Source organism: Nannospalax galili, unplaced genomic scaffold (genome assembly GCF_000622305.1).
Source record: "Nannospalax galili isolate Female #2095 unplaced genomic scaffold, S.galili_v1.0 scaffold173, whole genome shotgun sequence".
NCBI classification, from domain to species: domain Eukaryota; kingdom Metazoa; phylum Chordata; class Mammalia; order Rodentia; family Spalacidae; genus Nannospalax; species Nannospalax galili.
Genome location: NW_008334442.1, coordinates 522329 through 537650, shown reverse-complemented (window position 1 = coordinate 537650; position 15322 = coordinate 522329). Strand labels below are relative to the sequence as shown.

At 33.7% G+C, this 15322-nt stretch overlaps 1 protein-coding gene across 2 annotated transcripts in view; it reads left to right on the top strand.

The window, feature by feature from the left end:
* Nucleotides 1–13333, top strand: part of Slf1 (SMC5-SMC6 complex localization factor 1) — a 67354-nt gene extending 54021 nt beyond the window's left edge. Inside the window, exons 15-20 of one of the 2 annotated variants that reach the window (XM_029561740.1) lie at nt 264–409; nt 2359–2522; nt 3403–3536; nt 5433–5525; nt 5967–6149; nt 8634–13333. In XM_029561740.1, coding sequence (XP_029417600.1) covers nt 264–409; nt 2359–2522; nt 3403–3536; nt 5433–5525; nt 5967–6149; nt 8634–9082 — 1169 coding nt within the window. In that variant the 3' untranslated portion in view covers nt 9083–13333. The remainder of the gene's footprint in view (nt 1–263; nt 410–2358; nt 2523–3402; nt 3537–5432; nt 5526–5966; nt 6150–8633) is intronic. The other variant, XM_008829330.3, reaches the window with a different exon arrangement.
* The last annotated feature ends 1989 nt before the right edge of the window (nt 13334–15322 follow it).

The window sequence follows — 15322 nt, the reverse complement described above, 5'->3', positions numbered from 1 at the left end:
TATAATGTATTTTATATATATATAATTTAAAATTTTTAATTTAAGTAATAAAATTGTTTTTCAAATATTAGAAAATGTACCATAAAAATGTCTCCTAAAAGCAGGAAAGACTGCATGTGTGTGCGTAGTAGTTTAGAATTATGTGTGTAATTTGCTGGTATGAGGAGCTGTCACTCAATTGAATAAAATCCACAGAAAAAATAACCTATAGAAAGATTTTATAATATGTAGCAGTAACACTGTTTACTTCTCATTCTCTGCAGACTTTTCTTCGCAGGAATTAGAGATTTTCATATGTTCCTTTTCATCTTCCTGGCTTCAAATGTTTGTTGCAGAAGCAGTCTTTAAAAAGTTGTGTCTACAGAGCTATGCCAGTATATCTTCTGAGCCACTCTCTCTCCAGAAAATAGTAAGCACTACTCTATGCAAGTTCTTTTTTATTTCTAAGAAGAAAATTCATGAATTCAACTTTAATTCTTAGCTCTTTCTTTTAAGTGAAAAGAACACCATTCATATATCTTTCCAACATATTTTTCTATCTCAATTGTAGATTGTGGGGGTGGGGGTTGTGGCTCAATGATTAAGATTGCTTCTTGCCCTTCCAGAGGACCCAAGTTCAGTTCCCAGCACCCACAAAAGGTGGCTTACATCTGCTTTTAACACTATCTCAGGCTCTGATGCCTCTTCTGGCTTCCATGGGCACCTGTACACAAAAACACACATGCACACAAATTGAAAAAATAGAAATTAATCTTTTTTTAAAAATAGATTGCCAAATAGATATTTTGTTTAAGAGTACATAAAAAGAACCTTTGTACAGTTTTTGCTCCTTGCCCTCCAAGGTCGACTGAGTTCAAGGGGGCTATGAGCATCTCAAAATGTTCTGTAACTGTGGTGAGTCACTTGTCCTCTTGTTCAAGGAGGCCATGGAGACCCTACCAGATGGACTTGAACCAGTGTACATTGTAGAAAGAGGAAGGTCAACACAGGAAACATTTCCTCCATGCTTCCAAGTGAAGCCAGCCATGGTTGAGCAGGCCCTTTGACTTGTCTTCACATAGATGGAACTGGTAAAAGAAAGGAGCCAGGGGCTCCTCCCAAGTCCATGTGACCCCTGAGGAACAGATCCTCAAACAACCTTAAGAGTAAAAATAAATTGGTTTATTTGGGCCAACTGTAGAGTCTTAAACACCCAGAAGGAAAGTATAACCAGAGATTAAAGTGATCAGTATATTTCTTTAAGAGTCCATGTATATAGCTAAAGGCTACATAACAAAAAACAATGCCAGACAGGAGATACCTTCCTTTGAGTTGTTGGCCAGGGTGGCCCAAGACACTCCCAGATAATAACCCAGCATAGAACTGTTAAAATGAACAGCAGACCCCAATCTTATCTAAAGGAATGTTGGCAACTGATTGTTGCTAGATGAGGAAGACCTGATCAAAACAAAGGACTCTAAATAGGTTGACTAGACTCTGCAGATGGATTTGCACTGGGGAACGGCTGGGGACACTGACAACACAGTGCACAGTAACAGGGATGACAGAGTATAGGGACTCCAGTGGCAGGGGAAGAGGGGCTAGGCAGAGTGCCATTTGGGATGCGGGTATAAAGATGAATAAGATTTGAATAAGATTGTTTGGAATGTTGTGTATGAAATACACACACAATAAAAAAAATTTAAAAAAAGAACCTTTGTTTCCTAAGCATTTGCTGTAATATATAAGAATATTTTGTAACAATATCTTAAATAGTCTATGTATTTGGCATTTCAAAACAAAACTTGCAAATGCTATATCCTATGTACACATGCTTATAAGTTGCATTTGATCCCAGGTTTTCCATTTTGTCTTGCCCATGTTAGATATTAAGGTCTAATATCTCTAGCAATTTCTTCAACAAATGAAAAATAAATATGTGGGCAAATTGTTTTGTGATAATACTTGTAATGGTGCTTTCACTTCTTATCCATTTATTCTGGACTTACTCTCTATTCAATAAAACCATTAGCAATATAGAACAAAATATCTATTGTTCATAAGTCATAAATATAAAAATATATAAATTAGTCATAAGTTGGGCATAAGACATAAGCAAAAGAACTTTCCTAAGTGAGCATCAAAATTAAACCAGGAAATTTAATTCTTTCCCAAAAGGTGCCTCTCTTCTCATCTGCTTGATACTGACCTAGTGACACAGAGCTAGCAGTTTCAGTATTTAATCATGTTCAGAGATGATACTATGGCAACCTAGTTGTGAAATCAAGAAAATATAATCAGATTTAATAGTGAAATGATCAAGTAATTTCTTTTTACTGCTCTTTATAGTTGAGAAGGTGATATTCTGTTTTGCAACAGGTATATTCCTATTTGCAAGCTTTGGGGAAAACAGGTATGCATGTTTCTGAAAAAATGCATATGCCAAAGAAAATAGGGCAGCGGCCTTGCCTTGAATCTCAGAGAGCGTTACTGATGCTGAATGGTGCTAAGCAGAAACAAGTTGATGGTCTGCCAGAGTTACCGTAAGTGATGCTGTTACTCCAGCTATTCCTTGTTTGGAAATATAGCCTTTTCTCAGAGCCTTTCTTGAACTTTAGGTTATATGGGGTATTGTCAGGATTATGTTGGTTAGAGGATGACTCAATTTTAGACTCACAAGCACACGATTAGTACTTTCTTTCCCTGCAATTCAAAGAACATACTTTCCTTTTACTAAGTGTGTCCCAAAGAAAAGAAACTATTCTTCGAACTCTGGATTTAGACACATTTTTCTCTGAAATATTAATTATTACTTTTCTGTAATCTGAGTGAGATTTTAGCAGGCATGAGCATGTGAGATACTCTAAACTTCTGTACTAGTTTTCCCAGAATTACAAATTTCCTTGGATGGGGAACTCTGAGATTCTGAGGTCTGCATTCTAATTTAGTTTCATCTGTTTGTTTGTTTATTTGTTTAATGTTTGCTTTTTGTGGTTTTTTGAGACAGGGTCTCCATATGTTGCCTGGTTGGCCTGGAACTCACTGTGTAGAGTAGGCTGGCCTCAAACTCACAGAGACCCTATTGCCTCTGCCTCCTGGGTGCTGGAATTAAAGGTATGTTCCACCATACCTGCTCAGCTTTACTTATGACTTACTTGGTTTCTTTCTTTTTACCTAACATTCTAGTCTCATTACTGCTCATTAGTGAGCAGTTGGGGGTATATAGAAATAAATAGAAATTTAATGCATCAAAATTTGTTCTTAGATAGTTGACACCAGTTTAAAAATTAGAAGGCACTATGATTGAATAAGTGGGTCTAAATAAAAGGAAGGCTACATTTGAAAGAAAAAATAATTGGTATCTAATATATGCTGGCATGCCTTACTGAAAAACCAGCTTTCCTTAGTTTTCTTTCCTTTCAGAGAGCTGAACCTTGCTAAATGTTCCTCATCATTGAAAAAATTGAAAAAGAAGTCAGAAGGAGAATTGTCATATTCCAAGGAGAATTGCCCCTCTTTAGTTACAAAGATGAATTTTCACAAGACTAATCTAAAAGGTATCCCACGTATCTGAATTAATTTATGCTAAGAACTTTCCATGGTTTGTAGTCAGTACTTGCAAATTTCACACATTTGCCCTGATGAATGTTTGAACTTAAATATTGGACTTGGTCCAAGAAATACCTTCTTGGATAGCATATTATTTTCTTGAACTGTCATTTATACAAAGGAAATGATCATTTAATACCTGGTGTAATAGAATCTGCCTCTCTTCTCCCCCCACCTTCCCACATGCTCAGTAGTGTGTGGCACTTACTAAGCTCATTCCAGCCTTGCCTGCCTTACTTTTCTATACCACATCAACCTGTGCTGCTTAGGATCAGTGTCTCTGATTTAAAAGTATAATTCAGTCTTCATCTCTTTCAGTCCTAGACATTCTGTGAACAAAGAATGAGGAATAGGCTATGCTGCATAGCTGTGTTAAGCATATGGGCTCTTTTCTTCTAGGCACTGAGCCCAGACTATGAAATGTGTTTGGCTTTTGGTTCTAACTGTACTGGAACCTAAGTACCTAAAGGATGGAAGAACAAGAATAGTGCTATAATAATTTACTCTAGCACCTCTTTCACTTAGATATCTCTTACCTTGGAAATACAAGTTATCATCAAAGAATCTGTACCTGGCAGAACTAAATTGCTCTCTTGTTTCTAAGCTATGTTGTGTTTTTAATGCAAGTATTAACATGGCATTCATGAAAATAGTGAAAACTAAGCTTTTACAGTCTTTTAGTCTGATCTCGTTTATAATTGCATGCTACAAATTCAAAATAACTGTCCATTTGGCTCAAAATATGAAAAGTATATTAGATGAGAACTAAGATATTAACTTCACAAATTAGTGTCTTTTTTTCTTTGTTTTATTGTTTCTGAAAGAAAAATGAATATGAATGACTAGACTGAACAACAGAAGGAATTGGGAGAGGGGAAGAAAATTGAGAAATAGAGAAAAACTTGAAAAGCTTTCCTATGCATGTAAAAGAAATGTTTTACTAGAAGCTCAGAGATAATCTGTAAAACTGAGCTCTATAAAAATGTGCTACTCAGTATTTTATAGCAAGAAAATATGATTCCATATTTCATTATGTTTCCTAAGCAGTCACAAGTTTTTAAAAATTTCCCTTATGTCAAATTATGACTTATATTTTATTAATCTTGATTATAACCAAGATAGGAATAAATACTTTTGACCAGAGCTACTAATTGCATCCCTGTTAACAAACATTTTGCCATTCTATTTGCTATTGTTGTTCAGCTTTAAATGGTACTTAGGGAATTTTTTTTGTCGTGTGTGTGTGTGTGTGTGTGTGTGTGGTGTTTATATTAAGATTCTTCCATTTCTCCCTCTGTGCTGCTGTAGCAAAGCCAGACAGCCTATTGAGAAGCAGCAAACCATCTGTTAATGGATCTGAAGTTCTGAATTATACTTGAGTGTGTAGAGGCACTCGTGCTTAGCAAGAAACATTCATTTGAATTAAGCTATAAATGCTGTATAAGAAAGAGCCATACATTTAGTGTAGGTTCATGAATAAATTTAAGAGAGGACAATTGCACTCTAAAACTTTTATTGCCTCAAAATCCAGTATTTTTGGTGTTCTCTGATCATTTGGGGTTTTTATAGCAGGATTGAAGCTTTAAACCTTGAACTAGGGGGAGACAATGCCTGTGTTAAACGTTTGCTGTAGAATTTCATTGCTGATGGAACAGAAGCTCTATGGATTGCTGGGGTTCTTTTTTTTTTTTTTTTTTTTTCAATTAATTCGAAGTTTAAATCAGTCAAATGGAAAACTCAATAATTTTCTGGCATGGGCCAGATCTCTAGTTCCTGGCCTTTGATTATTTTCTTTAGTTGATATCTTGTCTTCTCTGGAATAATCTATTAATTTTTTATGGCAGGAGAAACAGCCCTGCATAGAGCTTGCATAAAAAACCAAGTGGAGAAATTGATTATTCTTCTTTCTTTGCCAGGAATAGACATCAATGTTAAAGGTAAGTTCTATAAATCTTTGTTGTCTCATCAAATGTCTTAAAATCTGTCATGCAAATTAGTTTTATATCACACTAAGAAAAATCATTTAAGTAAATTTACCTAAGATTTTTTTTTTAAAATACTGCCATTAGCAAAACCAAATTTATTATGTGTGATTTATAGCTAATGGTATGAAAATATTTTTAGTGATAATATTCTGGTCATATCCCAACATTAATGTTTTAAAGTTATTTTTTGTTTTCATTTTTTAAATAGCAATGTGATTACATTGTGATCATTTTCATCAAGGTTTTTTTTGTGGGTTTGGGTTTTTGGTTTTGTTTTGTTTTTTTAAATATGAAGCTCCTACAAAGTCAGACTGATAGAGACATAGAATATCATGCTTTACAACCTAAGTCCTACTTCTGCTGTTTTAAAACTTGCCTTGATTTCTAATTTAGACAATGCTGGCTGGACGCCTTTACATGAAGCCTGTAACTATGGCAACACAGTGTGTGTCCAGGAAATTTTGCAGCGTTGTCCAGAGGTAGATCTGCTCACTCAAGTGGACGGGGTGACTCCTTTGCATGATGCACTGTCAAACGGACATGTAGAGATTGGCAAGCTGCTACTACAGCATGGGGGTGAGTGCATTATGGTAAACAGGTTTTGATAAATTATCCAGGTTTTTTGATGAATTCCTTGGAAGTAGATAGCACTTTATATTTAAAATCTGTAAGGAAAGATGCGCTTATTTGATATTAATGAAAAAGTAAAGGCAAAAATCTTCTAAAATATAACCACCTTTTGTTAGTTGTGCTAAAGACCCTTTCATATTTATTTGTATATTTTTTTAATCTATTGAGGTTCTTATGTGACAGTATATTTTTAATTGAATTTGTTGTTTTTAAATATTCCTTTTACTTAACACACATAATGTCTCTATGAGCTAGTCATTTCTAAAAGCTTGTCAATAAGTGGATATAAATGCTCCTTGTGGTTATTTGGACGTTTTGTTTCCTATATGTAACTGGCTAACTCAGTGTTATTTTTGTAAGGCATTTCTTTATAGAGAAGATATACTAGAATATTTTTCTTCATTCACATTTTATAGACAGTTAAGTTAAAGTAGGATTTCCAAAGGGTAATAACAGTAGCAAGGATTTTGTGAAGAAGTAACTTAGACTTCATATTCATCTATTGCTTTTCCTGCTGGTTTTATATCTTTATATTCAGCAAGTCCCTTCCTTTTTACTGACATTCCTATTTCTGAACTGAGAATTATAAATATTGCATTAAAATTTTCAAACTAATTTGTGTTTTAAAACAGAAAAAAGAAAACTGATGACTAGCTTGTAATGTGAAAAAACAAACATTTGTGTAACTCTTCTATTGGGTTTTACTCATGCTAATTTTAACTTGGAATTTGATGTGATTTTATGTTGTAATGAAAGCATTTCATTCTGCATAGAAACAAAAGGCATATTCTCTACATTTTTTTTTCTTGTCTATGCATCTGAGAAAGGTTGTTTAGCATTATGGCTTAAGACACTTGGTTATTTATAGTCTTCTCCTGCCCCCTAAAGGCCTAAGTGTGTTGTTTTATCAACACCATTTCATAACCAATGTACTTTTCAGTTCTTCTCGCTTTTTTTTAAATTATTATTATTTGTTTTTAACTCTAATGCTCTACCTCTAAAATATTCTGGTTTTCTGCTCTGACATTTATCTGACATTCAAGCCAATATTTGGTCCTTTATCAAACTAAGTGATATGCTAAACATCAGCATATCACCAGCTCAACAATAGACATAACATTAGGTCAACCAAATGTGAATTTTACTAATGAATAGTACTAAGTGAATGAGTCCCTTGATCTAAGAGAGGAATCTACTTGCATTTGAGTTTGTGAAGGTCCTTTGGCAAGTACTTGTTTTTGCCTCATTCAGTCAGATACTGGGTTTGGATCTGTCAGGTGGTTTGACGTTATCACTGTGGTAAGCTATACTGTCCATTCACTGAAAGTCAGTCTTGAGAGCAGTAATATCTCTAAACCTTTGTTTGTTTTAGGTACTAATGATTTTCTCTAATTTTAAAACAAGAAATATTTCAAACATTTTTCCATTTGAGTTTGAAATGTTAATAGAAAAGCAGATAACCCAATTTTCACTTCAAATTCTTTTTTTTATAAATTATGCATCAGTCATATATCAGTGGTTGATCATTTATATTAAACATTTTATACATAGGCCATTATATATGTGTCATAGTCATCAAGAGTTTTAGCACTTATTAATCCACTGTCTTTCTGACAATATGACCTATGTTATAATGTTAGGAGTTTCCTGTCCTGTACTTTCAGATATGGATAACATTTTCATGGCTAGGTGCATACAGGACTCTTAAGATTTGATTGACAAAGGTACAAAGTACTCCTGTACTTTGCTATGACCAAGCCCCTGTGTCTTGTTATTTTGCCCATCTTATATCATCCTTTAATACATAGGATATAAACTCCCATTTTCAGGACTTGTGTATATAGATACTCTTTTCTTGAACAGATGGATCAGCTCTGAGTTTGATGCAGAAAATTTAATATTGAAGTTTTTGTGAATCACTTACCTTTACTAACATTAAACATAAGCAAGGATGAATAGAAAATTCTGTATTGTATCTGTGCAGTTTGTAGAGTCTCCATATTGCCAGATGATCAGCAGTGGAAAAGGGAACTTTTTGTCTTTTGATAAAGTAGGCCAAGCCCTTTACAGAATTTAAGATAAATACATTTTGTTAGTTTCTTCTGGGAACATTGAAATTCTTGTTATTAGATGATACGCAGTAAGGTTTATAAAAGGCTTTTTCATTTAACATCGTATATACTACTTACTAACTAGAGTATGTACTTTTAGGTCAACATTATTGGGCACTTGGCTAGAATTTTGGTTTTTGTAAATGCATGTTTATTAGTATGTATAGCCAGTTAACTTTGTCAGCATGGCTTGACAACAAATATGATTATAAACAGAGGCCTGTGTGCTTTAGTGAAAAAGAAAAAAGAAATAAAGCTATTACACTATCAAAATAAAAAAATGTTTTGCTATTAACATTTTCTGTTTTCTTTTTCATAGGCCCAGTGCTTTTACAACAGAGAAACTCTAAGGGGGAGTTGCCCTTAGACTATGTGGCATCACCTCAAGTCAAGGAAGAACTATTTGCTATTACAAATATAGAAGATACAGTAGACAACTTTCATGCTCAAACGGAGAAACATTTTTATCACCAGCAACTTGAATTTGGCTCATTTTTACTTAGTAGGATGTTACTAAATTTTTGTTCCATTTTTCATATATCTTCAGAATTAATCTTAGCTTTCAAAGGGTTAGGTTACACAGAAACCACCAATGCTCATACCGACTGGTTACTAGATCTTTATGCTAGAAATATAAAGACCTTGCAGAAGCTCCCACATATTCTTAAGGAACTTCCTGAGAACCTGAAAGTATGTCCCGGAGTTCATACTGAGGCCTTATTGGTGACATTGGAGATGATGTGCCGGTCAGTCACAGAGGTTTCATGATGATGGCAAAAAGTATGAGTCCTTTTTCCAAACATGTTCAACTTGCTTTGTCATTCAGGATAGACATGGTAGTTTCTGACAGATACTCATTTGATTTATTCACTGACAGACTTTGCAGCCTGCTAAATTTTAAAAGCACTTAAAAAACTTCTACAGAACTAAGATGGGCTCTTTTTCCAGTGTGTAGAATTTGACTCAGAAAGATAAAATAATCAACCAAAATAGTTTTGTTGGGCATAAACTGCTTTCATTAATCTTTAAAAAAAGTTTGTTCTGAAAATATTTATTTATATTGTATATGTAAAAATTAATTTAAATATTTTTTCAAATCAAAATGTAATATCCTTTACCTAGGTGTTATAGATCTTAAAATCATGGCAAGAATATTTATTCATATAAATGTGCATCTACACACTTGTAAGACTTCCTGTTTCTTCTTTATAGGCCAATGACTAAAATGTGCTTTTGGTTTTATGTGTTTCTAAAATAAACATTCTGAAATTTTAAATGATATTTAGTAATCTTTTGGTTTATAAATGCATTAGGATGCAAAGTCTGGTGATTCAGTTCCTTGATGTGCTTTATTTTAGAGTCAGGACAAAGTGTGTTACTGCTCTATGTAACCAATATTCTATAAATGAAGACATTTCCTGCATAATAAGTTTTATTGAATATTTCAAGTGGCACCTAAGTAATAGATGTAAGATTATCTAAAATGTTAATGTCCAGTATAAATTTGCAGATTAGTGATTCAATATTCAGGTTTTTCCCTAATACTTTATAGTTAAAAGATAACCTGTAGGTAAAATACCCACTTTTGAAATTGGAGTTCCTTCACCAGTGATAATAAATTACATTGTGATACAGCTCAAAAAGAAACTTAAGAACTTCCACTTAGCTTTTATGTGACTGAAGTGCTGATCTAACATCAGTTAATCTGATGAAGTATACTTCAGCTTTATCTTACAGATTTTTTTTAATTCATTCATTTATTTTTATGTGTGTGAGTGGTTTTGCCTGCCTCTATGCAAGTGTACCACATGCATGCAGTCTTCTGGTCTATAGAGGCTAGAAGAGAATATCAGACCCTCTGGATGTGGAGTTGCCAATGGTTGTGAGCTGCCATGTGAATGCTGGGAGTTGGGAGCTGAACCTGTGTCCTCTAGAAAAGCAGGCAGTGCTCTTAATGGCTGAACCATGTCTCTGGCCCCATACAGACAGGTGTTTTAACAAGATACAATGCTCAGTTTCTTATTATTGGGCTTATAATCCAAATTGATAATTGCTATATTAGTATATCAGCTCTTAATAAAAGCAAGTTTTTGTTTATATTGTAAAATTATTTTTACATATACTATAAGGAATATTTTTTTAAAAAATTTTTTATTTACTTACTGCCAAGGTGTTAGAAAACATAGCCATTTGGGAGGCTGAGATTGGGGATTTCAGTGAGTTTGTTGCCAGACTGGGCTACAATATAAAACGGGTAGGGTGGGATAAGAAAGAGGCACAGAGGAGGGACAAGGGGAGCATAGGAAATGAACCAGAAGAAACCGGAATAGTCACTTAGCCTCGTTTGAAAAGGCCCCTGGGATAGTGCTACTTGGTAAACTCAAACAAACTTAAACATAGGCCTTGACATCAGTCACAGTTTAAGTCTTTGTCTAGTTTAACTAAATTGCAAGGACATTTTTTTTTCCCCCGAGGTTTTGTTTTCTTATAGTTCAAATGGAAATAACACCAGGTATGCTTGTCAATGTTAGAATTAAACTATCACTTTATATGATGCTTCATAAACTTTCTTTTTCTTCCTCTTTGGATTGCTGAACCAAAAAGAAAGATGATAATTACTTGAGTTGATAGTAATTTTAAGATTAAAAAAATTAGCCAGCAATCATGAGTTAAGGTTTTGTACTATTAAGGAAAAGTAGTTTTGTAAATTAATGAAATGTTCGTTTGGTAGCACTATCAGTAATACTGCATAACAGACTGTTCTGTGCCACCTTCTACAAACCATGAGGACATGTGCTTTGAAACTCGGGTGCTTTTGAGGTCTCTGCCTATAAGAAGGTGGTGTTTTTACTTGAAAAGTCCAGCATGGCAAGTACAGATACTGTGTTCCGTGCCAACAATTCTAGCATATGATATGCACTTAAACCTGCAGAGAAACACACTGGAACATTCTAATTTCTGATATTATTTCTTGTATTTATGGTTAAGAAAACATGGTCATTATTGCCTTAAATCCATCTTAGAGGCTGCAAGGGAAGAAATTCTAAAATCTTAGAAGTTTTTATTTGAGACTTTTCAAAATTGCAGCTGAAGACAAAGCTGAGGAATGCCGTTTTTCTTGTACTTTGCCAGATTAATATCATTCCATGGAATTGGTAGAGAGAAAAATCAGAGCCCTGATCACTATAAATAAAGCTTAGAAGGAGTTTTCTGGGCTGTTATGATTCAGCTTTCCTCCATGTACTTTCATTGGCAGTTCTTTAGAAAAGATCTTCATGAAGTTTTCTGAATTCTCTAATTTTAGTTTCACTGTGCAGAATAGTGCTTCAAATATATATATATAAATTTCTTCATTAACTCCAAAATGACCAGAAAATCATTTCTTTTTACATAAATCAAATATAAAATTAATTATGGCTTTGAGTTTAACATTTCTTGACTACCTAACAAAGCACAAGATAGTATACTTCACAAGAGCCTGCTCTACTACAAAAAAGAAAGATTTGCAGTCTGAGAGGTGCATTTGACTTAATGTCAATTTTGTTGTTTTCTTAGGTGCTGTTAAAAAAAAAAAAAAACAAGTTAGTTTGGGCCTGGAGAGATGGCTCAATGGTTAAGAGCAGGTACTGCTCTTCCAGAGGACCTCAGTTCAATTACTAGCAACCATGTCAGGCAGCTCACAGTTGCCTGTAACTCCAGCTCCTCCTCAGGGATCTTAATGCTCTGGTTTCCACAGACACCTGCCTTACATGCACGTGCTTGGAGATACAAACTTAAAAATAAAAATAAATTCTTTTTTAAAGTTTAAGAAAAACAAGTTAGTTTTATATGTTTCAAAAGTTTAGTAATAATACTCTACTTTTTAATGTGAAATATTGAGTCTGGTAGTATAATCCTTTGATAAGTATTATTTTGGTAGTTTTATTTTAGAATACACAGACAGCGAGTATGCTTTTGAAGTCTTAGTACTCATTATTAGACAAATGCAGATGCATTAATGCTAGAATATTTTACATAAATGCTGTGGAGGTGTTTTTGCTTCTCTTTATGCTGTTATAGAAAGTCAAATGAATAGATTTATATGAAAAATTATTGGTGGACTGACTGCAGCCCTCGTGCCTTTTGCATTCACATGCTGAACTTGATAAGAACCTGTACCTGTTGCCCCTTAGTCAAGGAAAGGGGTCCTCTGAGTGACATAAGCACTCACTGCCCTCATAGCTTTCCAGGCCAGTTTGTTGTACCTCTTGGTAACCTCCATGCCAATTGCACTGCCTGCTGACATAGACCTTAACAAAACTCAGAATGATCATTATTTTTATATCAAATGTGGATTACGTAGGAAGGTCAGTTACAGTCATTGTTGGACTATGCCTGGTGATAATAAATACGGAGATGTGGAATTGTTAACTGTTGCTTATAAATCAGATCATGTTATCAAAAACTTCAGCTCATAGGTTAAGTGAATTATAATAGGAGGATATTTTATTTGCTTTGAGAGAGGCTTAGAAATAGACTATGTTAATTAGGAAAAGTTATAGTTGGTTTTGAGCATATGATGTTTTTTCAATGTACTACAGATCCTACTAGAGAAACTTGCAGAGAAAATAAATGTTTATATTTTTAACATCACTAATATTACATATTGAGAGTTTGCTCCCATAGTAAATTCTGGTCTTATAGAACATTTACAATATGTTTAACTTGTGACCCTAGTTTTTGAGAATACCGAGCAACATAGATGTGTTATCATTATTTGTTTCTTGAGATATGAAGTTGTATGAATTGTTAAAATAAAAATTTTCTGTTCAATTATTTGAAAAAGAGGCTTATTAGGTTTACACATCCAAGTAGTTATTTTTTTAACAGAAGGCTCTGCTTGGGAGTATTTTATCTATAAACTGTTTCCAATAATTTCATATATTTGAATTTATTGCTGTAATTTTATTGGGTGTAGGTATAGTTTTAATTATAAATATTCTTATCATACTGTTTTTCAAAGCTTGAACCACAACTCATGCCTAGATATAAGTGACTTTTTAAAAGTAATGCTTTGCTATTGAAGATATAACTATATTTACATCTTTTAAAAACAATATTGTGACCTCTTTCTGGGTTTAAAAGCTTGCTGAATTATTAATAAAACTCAACAGTATTGTCAAAAGAGTAGTGATCATTGTTATAGTAAACTTAATGAAAAGTATACATTATTTATATATAACATATAAATGTTGGAATATATTGCCCTTAACAAACAGGCCCAAAAAAGACCTATTATGTAAGCATCTATAAATACTAGTCTCCAATTACAATGAAATCATTTCTCCAGATTTGGTAAATCTAATCACCCTCCTTCCCATATTATTAAATTGTATCAAATGAGCAATGATGCACAATGGGTTTTAATCATTTATAAATGGATTTCTACTTTGGAATGTAAGATTCGAGTCTTATAAAAGGACATTAGCACTTCTGGAACTAGAAGTAAGTTGCACTGAACGGAAAGTCTGGAGTTCAGTGTTGAATTTATCTCATACAATCATTTGTCATGATAGTAGATGAACTGAAATTGCCGAAGCTTTTCTATTCTTCTGTCCCCAAGTGAAATAATCATATTGGGGGAAAAAATCATTAATCTTAAATTGGTGACAATTAAAAGAGCTTGATTTTCTGTCAGTGACTTCTCGACTTCAACATCAGGTCAGCAGTGGTTAATGTCTCCACTTATGTTAAGTTTTTTTAAATGACCAGAATGATTTGATTTATAATAAATATCCTTTGGTTTTGTCTTAGGGAATGTACATCTTGGGTATCTGACTTTACCTTAAAAAAAAATCATATATATATATATAGGTTTGCATTGTTTCTCTTTTACAAAATAGACATAAAATTACTGAGCAGTAAGTAGTATTAGATAAAATTCATTTGTACAGTTTAAAACACTTTCTGTGAAAATAAATGCAAAATGAAATGAAACCAGGGCAAGGGAGGAGAGAAACTGGTTAGGGAATGTAATAGCTAACAGGAATCAAGAAAGGAAGAACTTCTAAATGTTCTTTAATATGTTGATTGAAGTTACTGTAGATAGAAAAATCAGACAGATGATACATAGTCAGACCTGATTTCTGAGATAAACTATGTTCTTGAGATTTTTGAATAATTTTTATTATATATTTTTTATTTTATATGTATGACTATATTGCCTGCATGTATGTAAGTGCACCCAGGTTATGCAGTGCCCACAGAGATCAGAAGAGGGTGTCAGATCCCCTTGAACTGAATTTACAGGTGGTTTTTAGCTGCCATGTGGGTGCTGGGAACCTAACCTGGGTCCTCTGCAACAGCAACTAGTGCTCTTAACCACTGAGCCATCTCTCCAGCTCTGATTTTTGAATAATTTTAATAAGCTAAACCAAGGACCTAGACAGTTATTTTGTAATGGGTTCTTGTAGTCAAAGTTCAGTAAAAGTAAGTAAAGAGTAAAATTGCCAGTTTTAATGACATTAGAAACAGGCTGTTTTGACTAGTAGTGCTCAGTCCTGTCCTCAAAGTTAGGTAAGTCTCATTGTCTCAAGTATAGTGACATGTATGAAAATGTCATTGTGAAGCCTATTATAACTAAAGCAGTAATTAAAAATTAAATTTAAAAAATCTAATTGTCACAGTTATGTGTTTTCTGAGGAGTCTTTTCACATTTAACCCAGAAAAGGAGGAAGTGGTAAGAGTAAATGATATAGTCATCAGAGATTGAACCTTAAATGCTTTTTAAGGAAGTTCTTTACTGTGTTATTACAAATTTTCCTTCTGTCATCATTGATCTAGAAAAAAGTCAACTATGTAACTTATTTTCAACAAGGAGACAGATAGAACCAGCTGTCTATTTAGAGAATTCTGAAGTTACCTTGATATTGTTCTCCAGAGCACACTATTTTGCACCTATAGTGTGAAGACCGAAAAAGTAGCTTCATGTGTTAGGTAATGTTTGAAGGCAAAACAACTCGGTATTTT